General features: G+C 29.4%; 4 protein-coding genes across 14 annotated transcripts in view; 3 read left to right on the top strand and 1 right to left on the bottom strand.

The window, feature by feature from the left end:
- Window positions 1-136: 136 nt before the first annotated feature.
- Rybp (ring and YY1 binding protein) lies at window positions 137-4,061 on the top strand. Of its 6 annotated transcripts, none has more exons than XR_013079410.1 (4): window positions 137-608; window positions 933-1,407; window positions 1,534-1,929; window positions 1,999-4,061. XR_013079410.1 is itself a non-coding variant. In XM_076762067.1 (4 exons), the coding sequence occupies exons 2-3, from the start codon at window positions 1,231-1,233 to the stop codon at window positions 1,870-1,872; spliced, it is 516 nt and encodes a 171-aa protein (XP_076618182.1). In that variant the 5' UTR covers window positions 137-608; window positions 933-1,230; the 3' UTR covers window positions 1,873-1,896; window positions 1,999-4,061. The 6 variants fall into 6 exon arrangements, 5 of the variants coding, with proteins under 5 accessions (XP_076618182.1, XP_076618178.1, XP_076618180.1 ...); XM_076762067.1 differs by having other exon boundaries at window positions 1,534-1,896; XM_076762063.1 differs by having other exon boundaries at window positions 1,534-4,061.
- A 71-nt stretch (window positions 4,062-4,132) lies between these two features.
- LOC143340291 (periodic tryptophan protein 1 homolog) lies at window positions 4,133-6,763 on the bottom strand. The gene is made up of 11 exons (XM_076762059.1): window positions 6,369-6,763; window positions 6,142-6,200; window positions 5,943-6,067; window positions 5,682-5,858; window positions 5,476-5,583; window positions 5,233-5,407; window positions 5,003-5,161; window positions 4,820-4,928; window positions 4,647-4,737; window positions 4,330-4,566; window positions 4,133-4,265 (listed from the first exon to the last, which is right to left on the bottom strand). The coding sequence occupies exons 1-11, from the start codon at window positions 6,429-6,431 to the stop codon at window positions 4,183-4,185; spliced, it is 1,386 nt and encodes a 461-aa protein (XP_076618174.1). The 5' UTR covers window positions 6,432-6,763; the 3' UTR covers window positions 4,133-4,182.
- A 401-nt stretch (window positions 6,764-7,164) lies between these two features.
- Gmer (GDP-L-fucose synthase-like protein) lies at window positions 7,165-9,128 on the top strand. Of its 3 annotated transcripts, none has more exons than XM_076762060.1 (7): window positions 7,165-7,280; window positions 7,578-7,726; window positions 7,808-7,922; window positions 8,006-8,134; window positions 8,190-8,403; window positions 8,480-8,617; window positions 8,700-9,128. In XM_076762060.1, the coding sequence occupies exons 2-7, from the start codon at window positions 7,590-7,592 to the stop codon at window positions 8,933-8,935; spliced, it is 969 nt and encodes a 322-aa protein (XP_076618175.1). In that variant the 5' UTR covers window positions 7,165-7,280; window positions 7,578-7,589; the 3' UTR covers window positions 8,936-9,128. The 3 variants fall into 3 exon arrangements, with proteins under 3 accessions (XP_076618175.1, XP_076618176.1, XP_076618177.1); XM_076762061.1 differs by lacking the exon at window positions 7,165-7,280 and adding an exon at window positions 7,287-7,458; XM_076762062.1 differs by lacking the exon at window positions 7,165-7,280 and adding an exon at window positions 7,293-7,316.
- A 3,111-nt stretch (window positions 9,129-12,239) lies between these two features.
- Inae (inactivation no afterpotential E) overlaps window positions 12,240-14,754 on the top strand; it is a 204,326-nt gene continuing 201,811 nt past the window's right edge. For 3 of the 4 annotated variants that reach the window (XM_076761843.1, XM_076784469.1, XM_076784470.1), the window contains exons 1-2: window positions 12,240-12,324; window positions 12,651-12,762. In XM_076761843.1, the coding sequence (XP_076617958.1) occupies window positions 12,273-12,324; window positions 12,651-12,762 (164 nt within the window). In that variant the 5' untranslated portion in view covers window positions 12,240-12,272. Of the gene's footprint in view, window positions 12,325-12,650; window positions 12,763-14,754 lie in introns of those variants that run through there. The other variant, XM_076761840.1, reaches the window with a different exon arrangement.

Raw genomic sequence — 14,754 nt, forward strand, 5'->3', positions numbered from 1 at the left:
TATATCAATTATAGCATGTTAATATGTTTTAATTATTTTTAAACATATATTCGTTTAACAGGCAAAGAAGGGTCTGTCTATTAAAAGATACAGTACTGTTATATGCAATGTTGCCAAACCAAACAGTATTTTGGTCCGCATTCAACATTCCGCTGTTCGACCGAAAGAGGAACAGCGCTGTGGATTGTTTGTCAATATCTTCGAGTTAGTTGATTTTTACTGACTTTTATATGTAAAGCAATCATTTTACGATGACACGAAAGGCCAAAAAAATATCCTGACTACAAATGTGTCAGAGTGTTTAGTGCATGTGTATAGAATACACAGATAATACTGTCAAGGAGAACGTCGTATATGTGCAATAATGCTACTTTTATATGCAAGTCAGGAATTCCATCTGTTTCATTAAGGAAAAGAATGTTTGGAACCCTTGCATTACAAAGAGTATCTATCTAATCTTTCCTAAATTAATTTTTTCAAGTTATACGTTACCATGGATATTTAATAAAAATACTAGCTTTTCAAGTGAAAATATAAAAATTTATAATACAAAAAAGACAGATAACCCTTGGTGGAAGAAAAGTTCCATAAATTGGTACTTTTAGTCGGTATGTTCATAAAATGAACAATTTTTTACGTCATTTTAAATAAAAACCAATGTAGTTAAGAATATTTGTGATGGATTGATATATTTTTTAAATAATACAATATACGCGATACGTGCACGCACGCGCACCTCTGTTACGTATGTATGTTAACAAATAATAATATACAATTGTTTATTATTTGCAATTAATTTATTACTTGATTATTCTTGTAAACGTATTATAAAGTATTTCTTGTTAACGTATTACAAACCATTTCTTGATAAGAAGTTTTATTTAATAATTGCAACAAAAGTATTAATTATTTTTACTGTTTATTTGTTTTAGATACAATTTAAAAAATGTACATCAGAATGATACAACAAAAAAATATAGGTGGTTTATATAGCAAAGATGAATATGTCAGACAATTGTGTATCTTGTTTAGTTGATGCACAGAATATTGTCTTAGACAATTGTCGATTACCTTTATTGCATATCTTTATTCTTGCTCTTTTGGAGCAATCTGATTGTCATAAAGTAACCAGTGTTCATAAAATCACTTTTAATGAGGCTGAAAGCACGTATAGGAAGGCTAACTCTCTTTTGAGAAAGTACAGTGCTCTACAACTGACTTTCATGAACAATGAACCATTCGGGAAGTGGAAAACGTCAGGCGAAGGTTTTGGAAGAAAATTATTGGGATTGCAGTGTCTGCACGTATAGGAATACCGCAGAAGCATTTAAGTGCCACATGTGTGACGTCCGTAAAGGAACTTCCACGCGGAAACCCCGCATTAATCCCCAACTTGTGGCACAACAGGTTACAATTTTCTAGTAATTCATTGTAATCCTTTCCTATTTTTCATACCTGTGTTGCTCTACATTGATTGTCAAGTAAAAATTAATAAATATAATTATATTGCTAATAAAATTACTTTATTTATAGGTTGCTCAGCAACAGTATGCACCACTATTAAAGCCAGGGAAAAAAGAAGGCGGAAGCGGAGGTAGTACAGCTAGTAGTGGTAAAGAGAAAGACCATAAATTGGACAAACCAAGGCGTAAAAATAGACATCCACCCCGTCTCAAAAATATAGATCGCAGTACAGCTCAAACCAATGAAGTGACAGTAAATAATGTTACTGTCGTTATTACGGAATATAAACCCAAAGTGAAAAAAAGTTCAGATCAGTCTGGTTTATCTAGCAGTGCTTCTTCTGAAAATGGAAGTCAACATGATTCTAATCAAGACTCTAGAAGTTTGGATATAGGAACTGATGCTTAGCTCAATACGCTATATCACATATGTGTATGAATTAATCTAATTAATATATTATATAATGTATGTCAATCTCTATGGACTATGGTACATTCTATGGACAAAAACAATTATTTTGTCTATATGTTGCAGGTTATATAACATTCAATGAGGTCAGACGTTTTATGCTATCAGTGGAAACATTGAACTTTTATGACTTCAATATGAAATAAGAAATATGACATACTATTGTTTCATACTAACATCAAAATTATCTGTTTCATAACAATGGTCTACTTCATACCCAGAAGCATGAACTGAAGTTGTACTTACTGTTATTTATTCTATAGTTTCACAGTATTCTAAATTACAAGTTTAAGATTTAATTGAATATTTTAGATAATTTTATTTGTGCAACTTCGGATATTACTTATTTTACTTATATAATATTGACTGTGACAAATGCATTATATGCACCAACATTGAAAAATGAATTTGATATATCCATTGTTGACATAACAATGTCCGTATGACTTTCATTGAATCTATTAACACCACTGCCAGAAAGCATCTTGTAATATTATTGTTAATTAAAATGTTTTAGCGAACTCATTTATGTATGAGTTATTTAACTATTTCATTTAATAATTACTGTGACAGCGAATTAAGAAACTGGCATTGGTACGTATATACCTTTATCCCATTCCAAATCTATAAATTTGATTTGCTACAAGCTTTATTCTTTCATGGTAATTCATTTCACTGATGCAAGAATTTCTAGTTTATACATACAATAGATTACGCAATTAAAGTGAGCAACATAAAATGAAATGAAATAAGTGATAGACAGTTTTATAAGGTTTAGAAAATATTTAATTTTGGGACAAAAAATTCGTTAATTTTAATAGCTTATTATAATTTTTATTATGCTAAAACATATTATAAGGGATTTTTCATACTTCTTTATTTTGAATATTTTAACGACACTAGAATATCAAAATTTGCTATATCAATTGTAATTAATATTCCGCTAATTTACTAAATATTACTTTGCAAACACGTAGAATCAAGAAATTTTAACCATTACAGCTGGACTTCTTTCTATTACTGGTATTATAATAGAATGTATAATCTACTAAGCTGACACATGTTAGTAACTGCCCAATCACTTGTAACTGTGATTTATAATTCTTCTTATATTTCTTTTTACATATTTTACGTTATCAGGCAATAAATAGAATTGCTAAATTATATCGCAGGAAATTTTATTATACTGAAAAAGTATAACTACAAGGACCACAAGTAACAGGATTATTTCATAAGTGTTTAAAATTAAAATGCCATACAACCAATTCTTTTAAAATTTGTGTAAAAAATTTGTATGTCAGTTAGATTGAAATATAAATCGTAATTTGGCACTGAAATTAATAGTCTATGTCATAAACATGAAAGTAAATAATACTTTTATAACCATTTATATATATCTACTATATTATTCAGGTAATGAAAGCATCAATGAATTACATAATCATGCAATGTTAAAAAAAATTTATAATTCAAGTAAAATTCTTGTAATTGTTATTCCATGAATAGTTTTTTATGAATGTCATCAAAATTATATGATTTATAAAACAAATGTCAAACTTCTACTGAAAAGAAACCAATTTCAACGTTTTATGTCTTTTAAACTTGTGTTTTATATATTTTTACTCTTGTAAAAAATAAAAAAGAATTAGGTCAAAAATATATTTTTGAGTTGTAACATAATATTGCTTCAAGACAATTTATTCTAGAAATCATTCTTTATCAATATACGATCTTGGAAGCCTGTATCTTTTACCATAATAGATATTTAATAATGAATCGTTTAAAACATTTTAAATAATTTTTAATGAATTTTTAAATAATTTAATAATTTCGCATATTTTTATGATATTATATTAATACAAATCAAAAATCTGTACAGATTGCCTTCACAGCATAAAAATGTGTTAAACGAAATTGAATTGGATTTGTGTGTGTGTGTGTGTGTTGTAAATGATTAGAAGAGAATTAATATGTTGTACAGATTGTAAAACTTTCGAGAAATACTGTTGGGATTAACATTATATTATTACAAGGATAAAGAATAAATTAAATGTTTTAAGAACTACAAATTTTAGTCTGACCTCCCAAGTATATTCATTTCTGTTATTTTATTTATATTAATTAATATACATGTAAAAAATAAAACAGGAATAACTTCAATTTGCAGTCTTTATAGAATTCGTCATTTTAATCCTATCAGTTTACTTATTTTTTTTTTTTGTGTTAAGTGCTGCACTATGTCTCTCTACATTATTCCATATTTTCGGTTACATCCATCATTTCTTCAGGATTGTTACTTTTTAATATTTTTCTACTTTGAAATCTCTCGCGTACTATTTAAAGAAACATCAAGTTGAATATGTACGCAGTCAGTTATGTAGATATATCAAAACTTACCTTCTGTTATTTTCAGAAAATTGAAAACTTTAAGGTTATGTGATTTATTATCACCACCAGCTGTGAACACAAATGGATCGTCTGGATTTGATGCAAGACATTGTATAGCACCAAGATTAGTTTTCTTTTCCCAAACAAGACATGGGTCTGTATGATTAATAGTATCCCACACCTTTATGACACCATCATTTGCTGAGGTAACAAGAAGACCAGAACAAAATGAACTCAAAGACAAACCTAAAATTATAATGTAATAAATTTGCTTGTAATTTGTATGCATAAAACGTTAATAATATTTAGATATTACACATATTTACCTGTAACTTCGTTCGTATGGCCTTGCACACTCCAAATTGGTTCATCTTGTCTAATATCAAAACATTGTATATAACCATTATCTGTACTCACCTGTAATATATATAACAGTTTTTGCATTTTTTTATGCTATGAACTTTACAATTAGAAACTTGAATATAATTAATAGACTTACTATACAATAATTTGTATCAAAATAATCCCACACAACTCTCTCTACTTCTCCTAATGCTTCCCAAGATTTTGTAATTGTTTCATCTCTGCAGTCAAACAGTCTTACTATTCTAGAAGAACAATTAAATACATGAATATTTAAAATACAATTGAAGCACATTATTTATTAATTAAAAAATCGTACTTATCCGCGCATCCAGTTAATAATTGATGAGTTTCTGTTGGGTGCCATTTTATTGATTGAACTTTCTCGCCAAAAGAAGACAATTTGTTGACGGGTGTACCATTTTCTAAATCCCATAATAAAACTGTTTGGTCAACTGATCCACTAGCAAGTACATGACTAAAAATGATATTTATATTATCATGTTTTATAATTAAATACACAAAGTTTTAATTATAAAATATACTGACGTGTAATTCTCATTCCATGCCAAATCCAACACAGCATCTTTATGCCCAATACGTTTTTGATTCTTCTTTTTACTTGGTTTGCGACCAAGTTTATAAGCTGGTTCTAAACAATCTATTAAATCTAAATCCCATACTTCTATTATGGGAGTCATATTACCAATTGCACATAAATTACCTATAAGACAATAAGTTTGTATTTCTGAATTCTATTACTGTATAATGAATACATTATACTATAATTACTTGGTTTCGAATCTGCAGGATCAAAATTCAGCCACTCTATACATAATGGAAACGATGGTAGTAATATATCATGATGGCAATAAAATGAATCTTCCGCTTCATTGTAAACTAAAAATAATTGAAAATTGAATTTTACAGATATTAAAATCAAAATTCTGGTAATAATTAAATTTCTTCTATAAAAAAATTATACTTTATGCACAAACCAAATATTTCCAATGTACTGGCATCTTCTTCAACATGCCCTATCAATACCAAATTATCGTCACTTTTGATACCATCATCTTCCTTCTCTGAATCATCATCTTCTCCTGTCACTAATGGATCTTTTCCATCTTTCCCAAAAGTTGCAATATTACTAATATTGCAATGTATCTCACCCGCTATATACCAAGATATATGTAAATAAAAATATTATAAGAAAAATTTATAGCATTATCATTAAGACATAATATTATGTACTTTACATTCATCATCATATTTATCAAAGTTATATTCGTCATTTTGAGATGCATCAAACTTAAATTTTGATTTGTTTTTGTGTTTTGAAGATTTATCATCCTGTTCTTCATCCAAGTCACTTTCAGAATCTCTATGATAATAAAATTGGTTTTATAATTATTAAATTATCTTTCACTAAATAATAACAAATTATTGTACACTTACTGTAATTCTGATTGTGTTTGTTTTATAATCTGTTCTAGTTCCTGTGGTGTTAATTCAATCTAAAACATTCAAAATAAGACAAGAAAAATTTAGAACCAATACATTTAAGTAAATTACTTTAAAAATATTTAAAAATCATATTTTAAAGTTGGAAAATCCACTGTATATAAATTAATTAACACAGAAAATGTAAATCAAATATTGAAGAATAATTTTCAATTATTAACCTTTTCAGGAGTCTTAGCCGCGACACCTTTCTTCACCCAAGTTATACATGGTATAATATTCATTTCTACTGTATATATTTACATCTATGTTTATTACAAGAATATTCACAGTTCTTGTGGTGAAGCTAAAATATTAAGTGTAAAGCGTTATGGATAGACAAAAGCACGTGGTATTGCATGACACTTACATCGTATATCGAATCAATGGAGTGGGAATTGTGGGAAATAATTTCGATTCGATGAATCGATTCAATATAATGTAAATCATAAAGCCGCGCACCTACATATTATCCATACCTACGTATTAGTTGAATTAAAAACATAATAAAATATGTTTTTTTTTAATTATATAAGCATCATAGAAAATAATGGCAATCGTAATACAACGGTTGATTAAGTTTTTTGTCTAATATTTGAATGACAGTGACTCGTACAAGTGTTTTCCGAATTTTGCTCATAGAAACTCAAAATTTACTCATAAAAAACGGAACTGTATTTATGTCCATTTACCTAACATTTCGTACGTACATACATGCTAATTTATTTTAATTTATAAGTGAATTTATAAATAAAACGTACATTCAAGTTCCTTTTCAAATCAATTTAAAATTTATATTCATTGTTCGTGAATAAAATTTACTCAACTCTTGTTTATAATATTATAGTCTGCTATATGTTTTTGTTTATAGAAATATGCAATACAAAATAATGAACTTCATTAATGCATGATTTTGATTTTTGGTTAAGATGATAATAATTGAGTCCTTTACTTGCTGTTAGATGGCAGTGCCTTTTTTATCATTATCGTTGAATGACATTCGAATGTATGTTTTATCAGCGGAGCATCATTCTAGCAATGATTTGTGGTCCTCGTTTGCGGTGAACTATCTGTCTGCATTTGACTTTTTACGTGTAAGTTATAAAAGTAAGAAGTACTACTTATTAACAGTCAGTGCTACATGATAAATGTATATAAGTGATGCGACATTCATCGATGTAAACAATTTTATAAGATTTTTGTATTTCAAATTCAATTATTAAGTAGATTGCTGTAGTGAAATAATTTTATGTCAATATCTTACTTTTTAAGGTATACATTTTAACTTTTCCTTCATATTTTCTTACATGGATCAGATAAGAGAAATAAAAATATAACGTGATATATAATATAAAATGAAATTGAATTCTAATGTTTAAGTTTTTATTTAGATTTTATAAAACATGACTGAAAAAGAAAAAATTATACTCGTAACTGGTGGAACAGGGTTAGTTGGTAGAGCTATTCAAAGTGTTATTGAAACTGATAAAAATGAAAATGAAAAGTGGATATTTGTAGGTTCCAAAGATGCAGACATATGGTAACCTATTGTTTAAGTACTATGCAGCAGTAAAGTAATTACACAGTCATGTTTGTACAAGCAAAAATGTTATGTTTTTAGTGATAAGCAAAGTACAGAGAAATTATTTAATAAACATAAGCCAACACATGTTGTTCATTTAGCTGCCATGGTCGGTGGTTTATTCTATAATATGGCAAATAATTTGGATTTTTTGGTAAATGAAACTATTGTATATATGTAATTGATATGCATATTGTTATTGTTAAGTCGATTAAAATATATTTTTTAAAATTTTAGCGCAACAATATGCATATGAATGATAATGTACTGCAAACTGCTCATGAAAATGGTGTTGTTAAAGTTATATCTTGTTTGTCAACTTGCATATTTCCTGATAAAACAACATACCCTATCGATGAAACTATGGTAATATCGTTCTTATTATTACAAATTTTAAATTTTAATTGATCTTTAAATTTAGATTCACAACGGGCCACCACATCCATCGAATTACGGTTATAGTTATGCCAAACGTCTTATAGATATTGCAAATCGAGGTTATTATGAACAATATGGCAGACTTTATACTAGTATTATTCCCTGCAATGTGTTTGGTCCAAATGATAATTTTCATCCTAATGCCAGTCATGTTATACCAGGTTTAATGAGAAGGCTTTACGACTTAATTAAAGATGGTACAAAATATTTAAAATGAAACTATTATTTATGATTTTGTAGAATAACATTAATATCTGTATGTATATCTTTCAGAAAATACTGAAAATAAAACATTTACTGTGCTAGGTTCTGGAAAACCCTTAAGACAATTTATATATAGTTTAGATTTAGCTAAATTGATAATATGGGTGCTGAGAGAGTATGATTCTGTTGAGCCAATTATACTGTCAGGTACATTATAAATCATAATAAAACAGATAGGTGTGTATGATATTACTTTAACTATTACAGTTTTTGTTTATGTACTATATAGTTGATGAATCCCAAGAAGTAACAATAGGTCAGGTAGCTGAAGCAATTGCACAGGCCTTTAATTTCAAGGGAAAATTAGTATATGATTTATCAGCAGCTGACGGACAGTATAAAAAAACAGCAAGCAATGTGAAACTGCGAAAATATTTACCTGACTTTCAGTTTACGTCATTTAATCAAGCCATTAAAGAAACTGTTGACTGGTACATACAAAATCATGATCAGGCTAGAAACTAATAAATATATTTGAATATGTTTAATATTCCATTTCCAGTATGTTTGGCTTCATGAATGTAAAAAAATATGAGAACTCACAGTTTATTTAAGTGTATACAACTTATATGTACCTTTAAACTTATGTAAATAATATTTTAAGTATTCTATTGTTTGAAGTAATGTAAAAATTAAATTAAAACTTGCATTTCCAGTTGTTTATATAATTATGACAATGTTTATTTTACACATTAAAATTGTATAACTTGTAATTACATTTCTTACTTTCTAATATTTTCACTAGTATTGTCCTAAGACTGAAACAAGTCTCAATAATTTCCACTATAATAGTATGGTTAGAAGATTAAACATATGTGTTAGAGCACTATTGTTATACACACTGCATATTTTTGGAAAATTATTTTTTGTAGATACTATATATTTTTTTTGGGTTGACGATTTCACAAAAAAATGATGTATTCTAAGATTGCTAAATAAAAGTTATATATTTTTAAAATAAACTATGAAGAGTTTCAATTTGTAAATAGCGTTTTTTTTTTGCACTATTTGTAAAATATTAATAATTTTTTATATGTTTAATCAAGTCTACAAGTTGCAATATTAAATAATAACTTGCTCTAGTATAAATAACATTGCTTATTTATACATTCTAATAAATACATATAAGTGTTTTCTATGAAAAAGGGAACTCCCACTAGTAATGAGTAAACTTTTTATTTAGACACAAATTTCAAAGAACAAACAAAAGATAAACAAATTACTTTCTATCCTTTGTGCATTATATTTCACGTTGAATGAGTACATATCTATTTATTTACATTATTTTTGATCAAATAAACGTCGTTAATAAATAAGATTTTACCTATTTGTAGCTTTTATTGTCAAGAAAACGTAGGCACTAACTTAAAGAATAGAAAACCTAAGCTCTTCGTTGAGGGCATTAAGTTATTATTATGCTATTATTGACAACTCTTTACTAATATACATACATATATGTATACTTACGTACCCACTATGTACAAAGATGTAAATAAAGAACATAACGAATACAACAAATATTTTATTCAAATGAATCTGTGATGTCGATTGATTCAACATTACGTAGATTGATAGAACGGTGATTAATAAATGATTCGTTGATAGACTTATTATATTTTAAAAGCTCGATCAGTTTATGTTTACATCCGCATCTGCCGGCTGCTCGACCTAACCTTGAAGCTAAGCTTACAAATTCCTTATCCGTGTAATACGAAAAAGACATTACTTGTAACTGCTATTCATATATCATTCTACTCACTGTCTGTGCTCCTAATACGCGTGTTACGAAAAACAAACATGCAATATGTATTTTATACTTCATCTGTGGCTGTATGTATTACAGATGAACAGTCTCACTTCGTCCTCCTTACCATAACGGAGTGAAATTCAATATTATCGATTCAGAATCAAGAAAAATTCCTATGATAGTTTAGTAAGACTTAAAATAAATAACTTTAGAAAATATATTAAAAAGAGTAGGCATCGACGAGTTATAGATTCGAACAGATTCAATAAGGTAAGAGATCGTGTCTTACGAATTAAAGTACGAACATCGTAAAAAATTAATCTTTTAACAACGTATTTTAGATTTAAGAAATATGAATCTGTTACCCTTTCTATTTGTCAAGATATTATTTGTAATAATAAGCCTATATTTAAGGTTCATATCTGTCATTTGTTAACTAGACAAACTTTCCATTTTCACACACGACTTATTTCAATAATCTGAGACCTAGTACTCTAACGTTCACAGGAAGTATTTACAGAATTAAAATATAAGGTTGAACATCAAATAGCGGGCTCTGTTCGTAAATAGTTGAGTGGAATTAATTCGACTGTCTTCATCTTTCGAAAGAATTATTCCAACACAAAACTTGCTATAATTTTTAAATAGGGTTAAATAGGACACATGTTTATATGAACTTTTGTTATTATTTTCTTGTGTAAAATCGTGTATAATATAAAATTTATATTATAAAGTACATATATTTTGATCGACCAAGTTGCCTGTCGGATAATAGATCAATATATCATCTTTAAAAGACATTATCGATTCTATCGAATATATCGAAAGATGGATGCTTCGCATTGTGACGTCACAAAAGTATATCGATAATAAATTGTTCCGTCCTTCGTGACTGTCTTTCTGGCCGTTTTGGCTGGTCATTGTCTAATTTTTAGAAACGGAATCGACCGTCGTGTATCGAAATTTTCCTTACCTTCTTGCGAACGAAGGAAAGCTGACATTTAGACTTGCATTTAGTCTTCCGTTGAGACTCAGTAACATCGTACGGTTACACCATCTGTCTTCGATATCGAAAAGACAAACACGTTTTCCCAAAACATCGAGGGAAGCTTGTATTTCGACAACTAACGTTCGTTTGCACTCATATAGATTAACAATAGAGTTAAAATCTTGCGATCCACTCAACGCAGAAATCCGTGAAACAGCCAGTTACGAATTCTACGCGAGAATTGGCTGCTGGTAGTTGCCAAGGCACTCGGCAACATAAATCATTGAGTAATTAATTGTTTTTCTGGCATTTTTCTGTATTTATTTTACGGTTGCGGTTCCTACATGTATCGTCAATGTTATTCGAGATATAAGGTTTAACCTTTACTTTGAAAATACGACCGAAAATCGAGACGTTGAACCACCTGACGAACTCAACCCACTCCCCACCCATTAATTCGCATTGATTAACAGTTACTGTGTTTTAGTATCGTCATTCGCTGTGTGAAAATTGGTGTGGTAGGATGTGTTGACAGCTTCGCGGCTAATTAGGTACCATTCTTTCACGAGAAGAGGGCACATCTTGTTTACATCCCCAGTCCTGTTGCAGTCCGCTGACTCACAGGTACTGGTCGAAAATGGTGACGAAGATCGGTGACAGCCAATCAGCGGACTGCAGCAAGAGTGGGGATGTAAAGACGCTGTGCTTTCTTCTCGTGGAAGGACGATATGTATTTCTTATTTCATTCTCCATCGGCGTCTTCATTTAATATTAATACCTTTTCCTACAAATTCAGTCGGAATCGCGAAAAAGTTTGAATCAGTTTTGCGCTTTTTTTTACATATCTATCCAATCGGCATCAATTATTATATCTCCGTACGAAATTACAATTTCAGACATCATATTTCGAGTTTAGTTATTGCTTAATTATGATACAAGTACATTTATTTTAATGCATTTGATCGAAATTTGTGTTTTATCTTTCTGTTACAGTCTTTGATTGCAATTCAAGCACAAGGAACGCTACCGGCATACAATCGACATCACGTTTGAAGATTTCAGATCGAATGAATTTGAAATCGAATATTGGGAGAATCTATTTTATTATAAGTGACGTAAGTGTACAGTATGTTTGTATATTTTTTTATGTTTTTCTATCGAGTTCCTATTTGTTGTGAGTATGATATGTATGTCAAGTCGGTGTTGAGATAAAAAAGAAAAAAATTTGATCGAACTTTTCTCCATTTTAAATTTTATCGCGTACGTGATTTCGATTGTTTGCAGTTTAAAATGGCGTCGTTAAATAACGGTAGAAAATTAAAAAGGGTGTGTATTTTACTGTATGTTCGTCGCGATTAAATATTTAGTTTCGAATGTAGAGTCTTATATTAAATTAAAAATATCTGATTTTAACGACACATTAGAATTTTGTTTGATTTTTATAGTTTTTTTATACTTCATCGTTGGAGACACGAATCCAGCACAGTTACTTTTAGATGACTTCGCTGATGATTTCCACTGGACAATTCGACACCTCTTTATCATACTCTACGATTGGTGAGTAATGGGTTATATTGTTGTTTTTGGCGAGTATAGTGATCGCGGGTATGTACTTTTCATACCCATGAGTACTAACATCTATTGTTTTGTTATTTAGTTCAGGCTAGGGTCTTCTTGTACTTTGCGTTTTTTACTATTATATTACTGATAATATTCTACGTACATTGATTATATTAATAGTTTTTTATACTTTTCGCGTTTCACTTTAAATGTAATTGAATGATTGTATATTGAAGATATTAAAGTTTTTCGTGACTTATTAAAAATTATAATTTTGCATTTCATGTACAAGAAGACATTTCGCGACGGGTAGATTTCTGAATCAAAGTAATATGCATGGTATACTATTTTCATCTTTTAGAAAATTCACTTTGATCACAGAATCGCCTAAGAGTAGTTGAATATTTCAATTAATAATTTAATAAATTTATTTCAATAATTTGTCTGAAATTTTCAAAATAAATTATTTTATTTCAATATCTCGATTCAAGTTTTTCCTTTTAAATAATTAAATTTCAATTAGAATAATTTTCATTAATATTAACATTTTTCATAGTTTTCATATTTTAATATTAATATATTTTGTTTTTAATACATCACAAACAAAAGGTCGAGTTATTTAAACTGAAGATGAAATAAAAAATACTTTTTCTATTTACATATTAACCACTCTTTCTAGTTCAGGGTTTTTAGGATACTTTTCCGTGTTCGTTGCCTGAACTCATCCAAGTGCCCCCCCCCCCCCCCCCAAGGTGCTGCTGCTTGGGTGAGCGAAGGCAATGGGCACGATGACTTAGTTTCTAAAATTTATAATAATAATCCATATGTGTGCGACTGACTTTGCTAGTGAATCGTGCATGGCGTACTTTCCTCATGTGTGTGTGTGTGTGTGTGTGTGTGTGTGTGTGTGTGTGTGTGTGTGTGTGTATCTGTGTGTGTGTTGCTAGGCCGTGGAAGTATATTGTTTTAAAAATTTATTACAATTTACATACAGAATTTTCTAACATTAGATTCTTATCAATTATAACAATAATATTATATTCCTATTTATCATTTGTTTCGCAATTGTTGATATTCCATTCACGACAGTAGGTAATATTATAAAACGCTTAATAGATTAGCTTTTCAACCTTATATAATCATATGTGTATGTATACAATATATTTTATTAAAGACTATATTACATAGATTAAAACGTTTTACATAAATATTTATTTATATTTTGGGGGTCCAGTGGTTGAGATGGAAAGAAAAGGATAGGGAGAGATAGGGAGAAGCGTTTCACCCCTGCCATAGACGTTGAGATATTGAGAAATAGTCGAGAAACGTACATGTAAATGTAGACGGAAGGTCGGTCGAGTGCTTGCGAGAGGAACGGTCTCTCTGGCGGCAAATACGGGAAACGATGGACTCCACAATACAGGATGTTCGGCCACCTCTGGGAAAAATTTGAATGGGAGATTCTAGATGTCAAAATAAGACGAAAATCAAGAATACCAATTTGTCGATTGAGGCTTCATTAAAAAGTTATTAAAACATTAAATTAAAAAACTTCAAATCATTCTGGAAAAATTATTTTCTGTTGCGGGGGTTAATTACAATCATTTTTGGTGAATACACATTCTCCCGAAATCCTACGCACTTTCGAGAAAAAAATTCCTAAACGAAAATATAATGTATGGCTAGAAATGTCCCCCGGAAATTTCATGCAAATCTTTAAAATGTCATAACTCCTGAACGGATTGGGCGATTTTAATGTTTCGAAATGCAAACGGCGCGCATTTTAGTGAAGAATATGTACAAATCGCAAAAATATTCGAAAAGTTGATCCTTGACCTCGCAAAATGAGGAAAACCCTATAAAAATGGTTCAATTTTCAAACAACCATAACTCCTACAATAGTGAATATATTTCAATGAAATTTTTTTCTGAAGTAGAACTCATAGGTACCTACAAAAAAGTATTAGACAACTTTTCTACTGGACGTCA

This window comes from Colletes latitarsis, chromosome 3, assembly GCF_051014445.1.
Source record: "Colletes latitarsis isolate SP2378_abdomen chromosome 3, iyColLati1, whole genome shotgun sequence".
Taxonomy (NCBI): domain Eukaryota; kingdom Metazoa; phylum Arthropoda; class Insecta; order Hymenoptera; family Colletidae; genus Colletes; species Colletes latitarsis.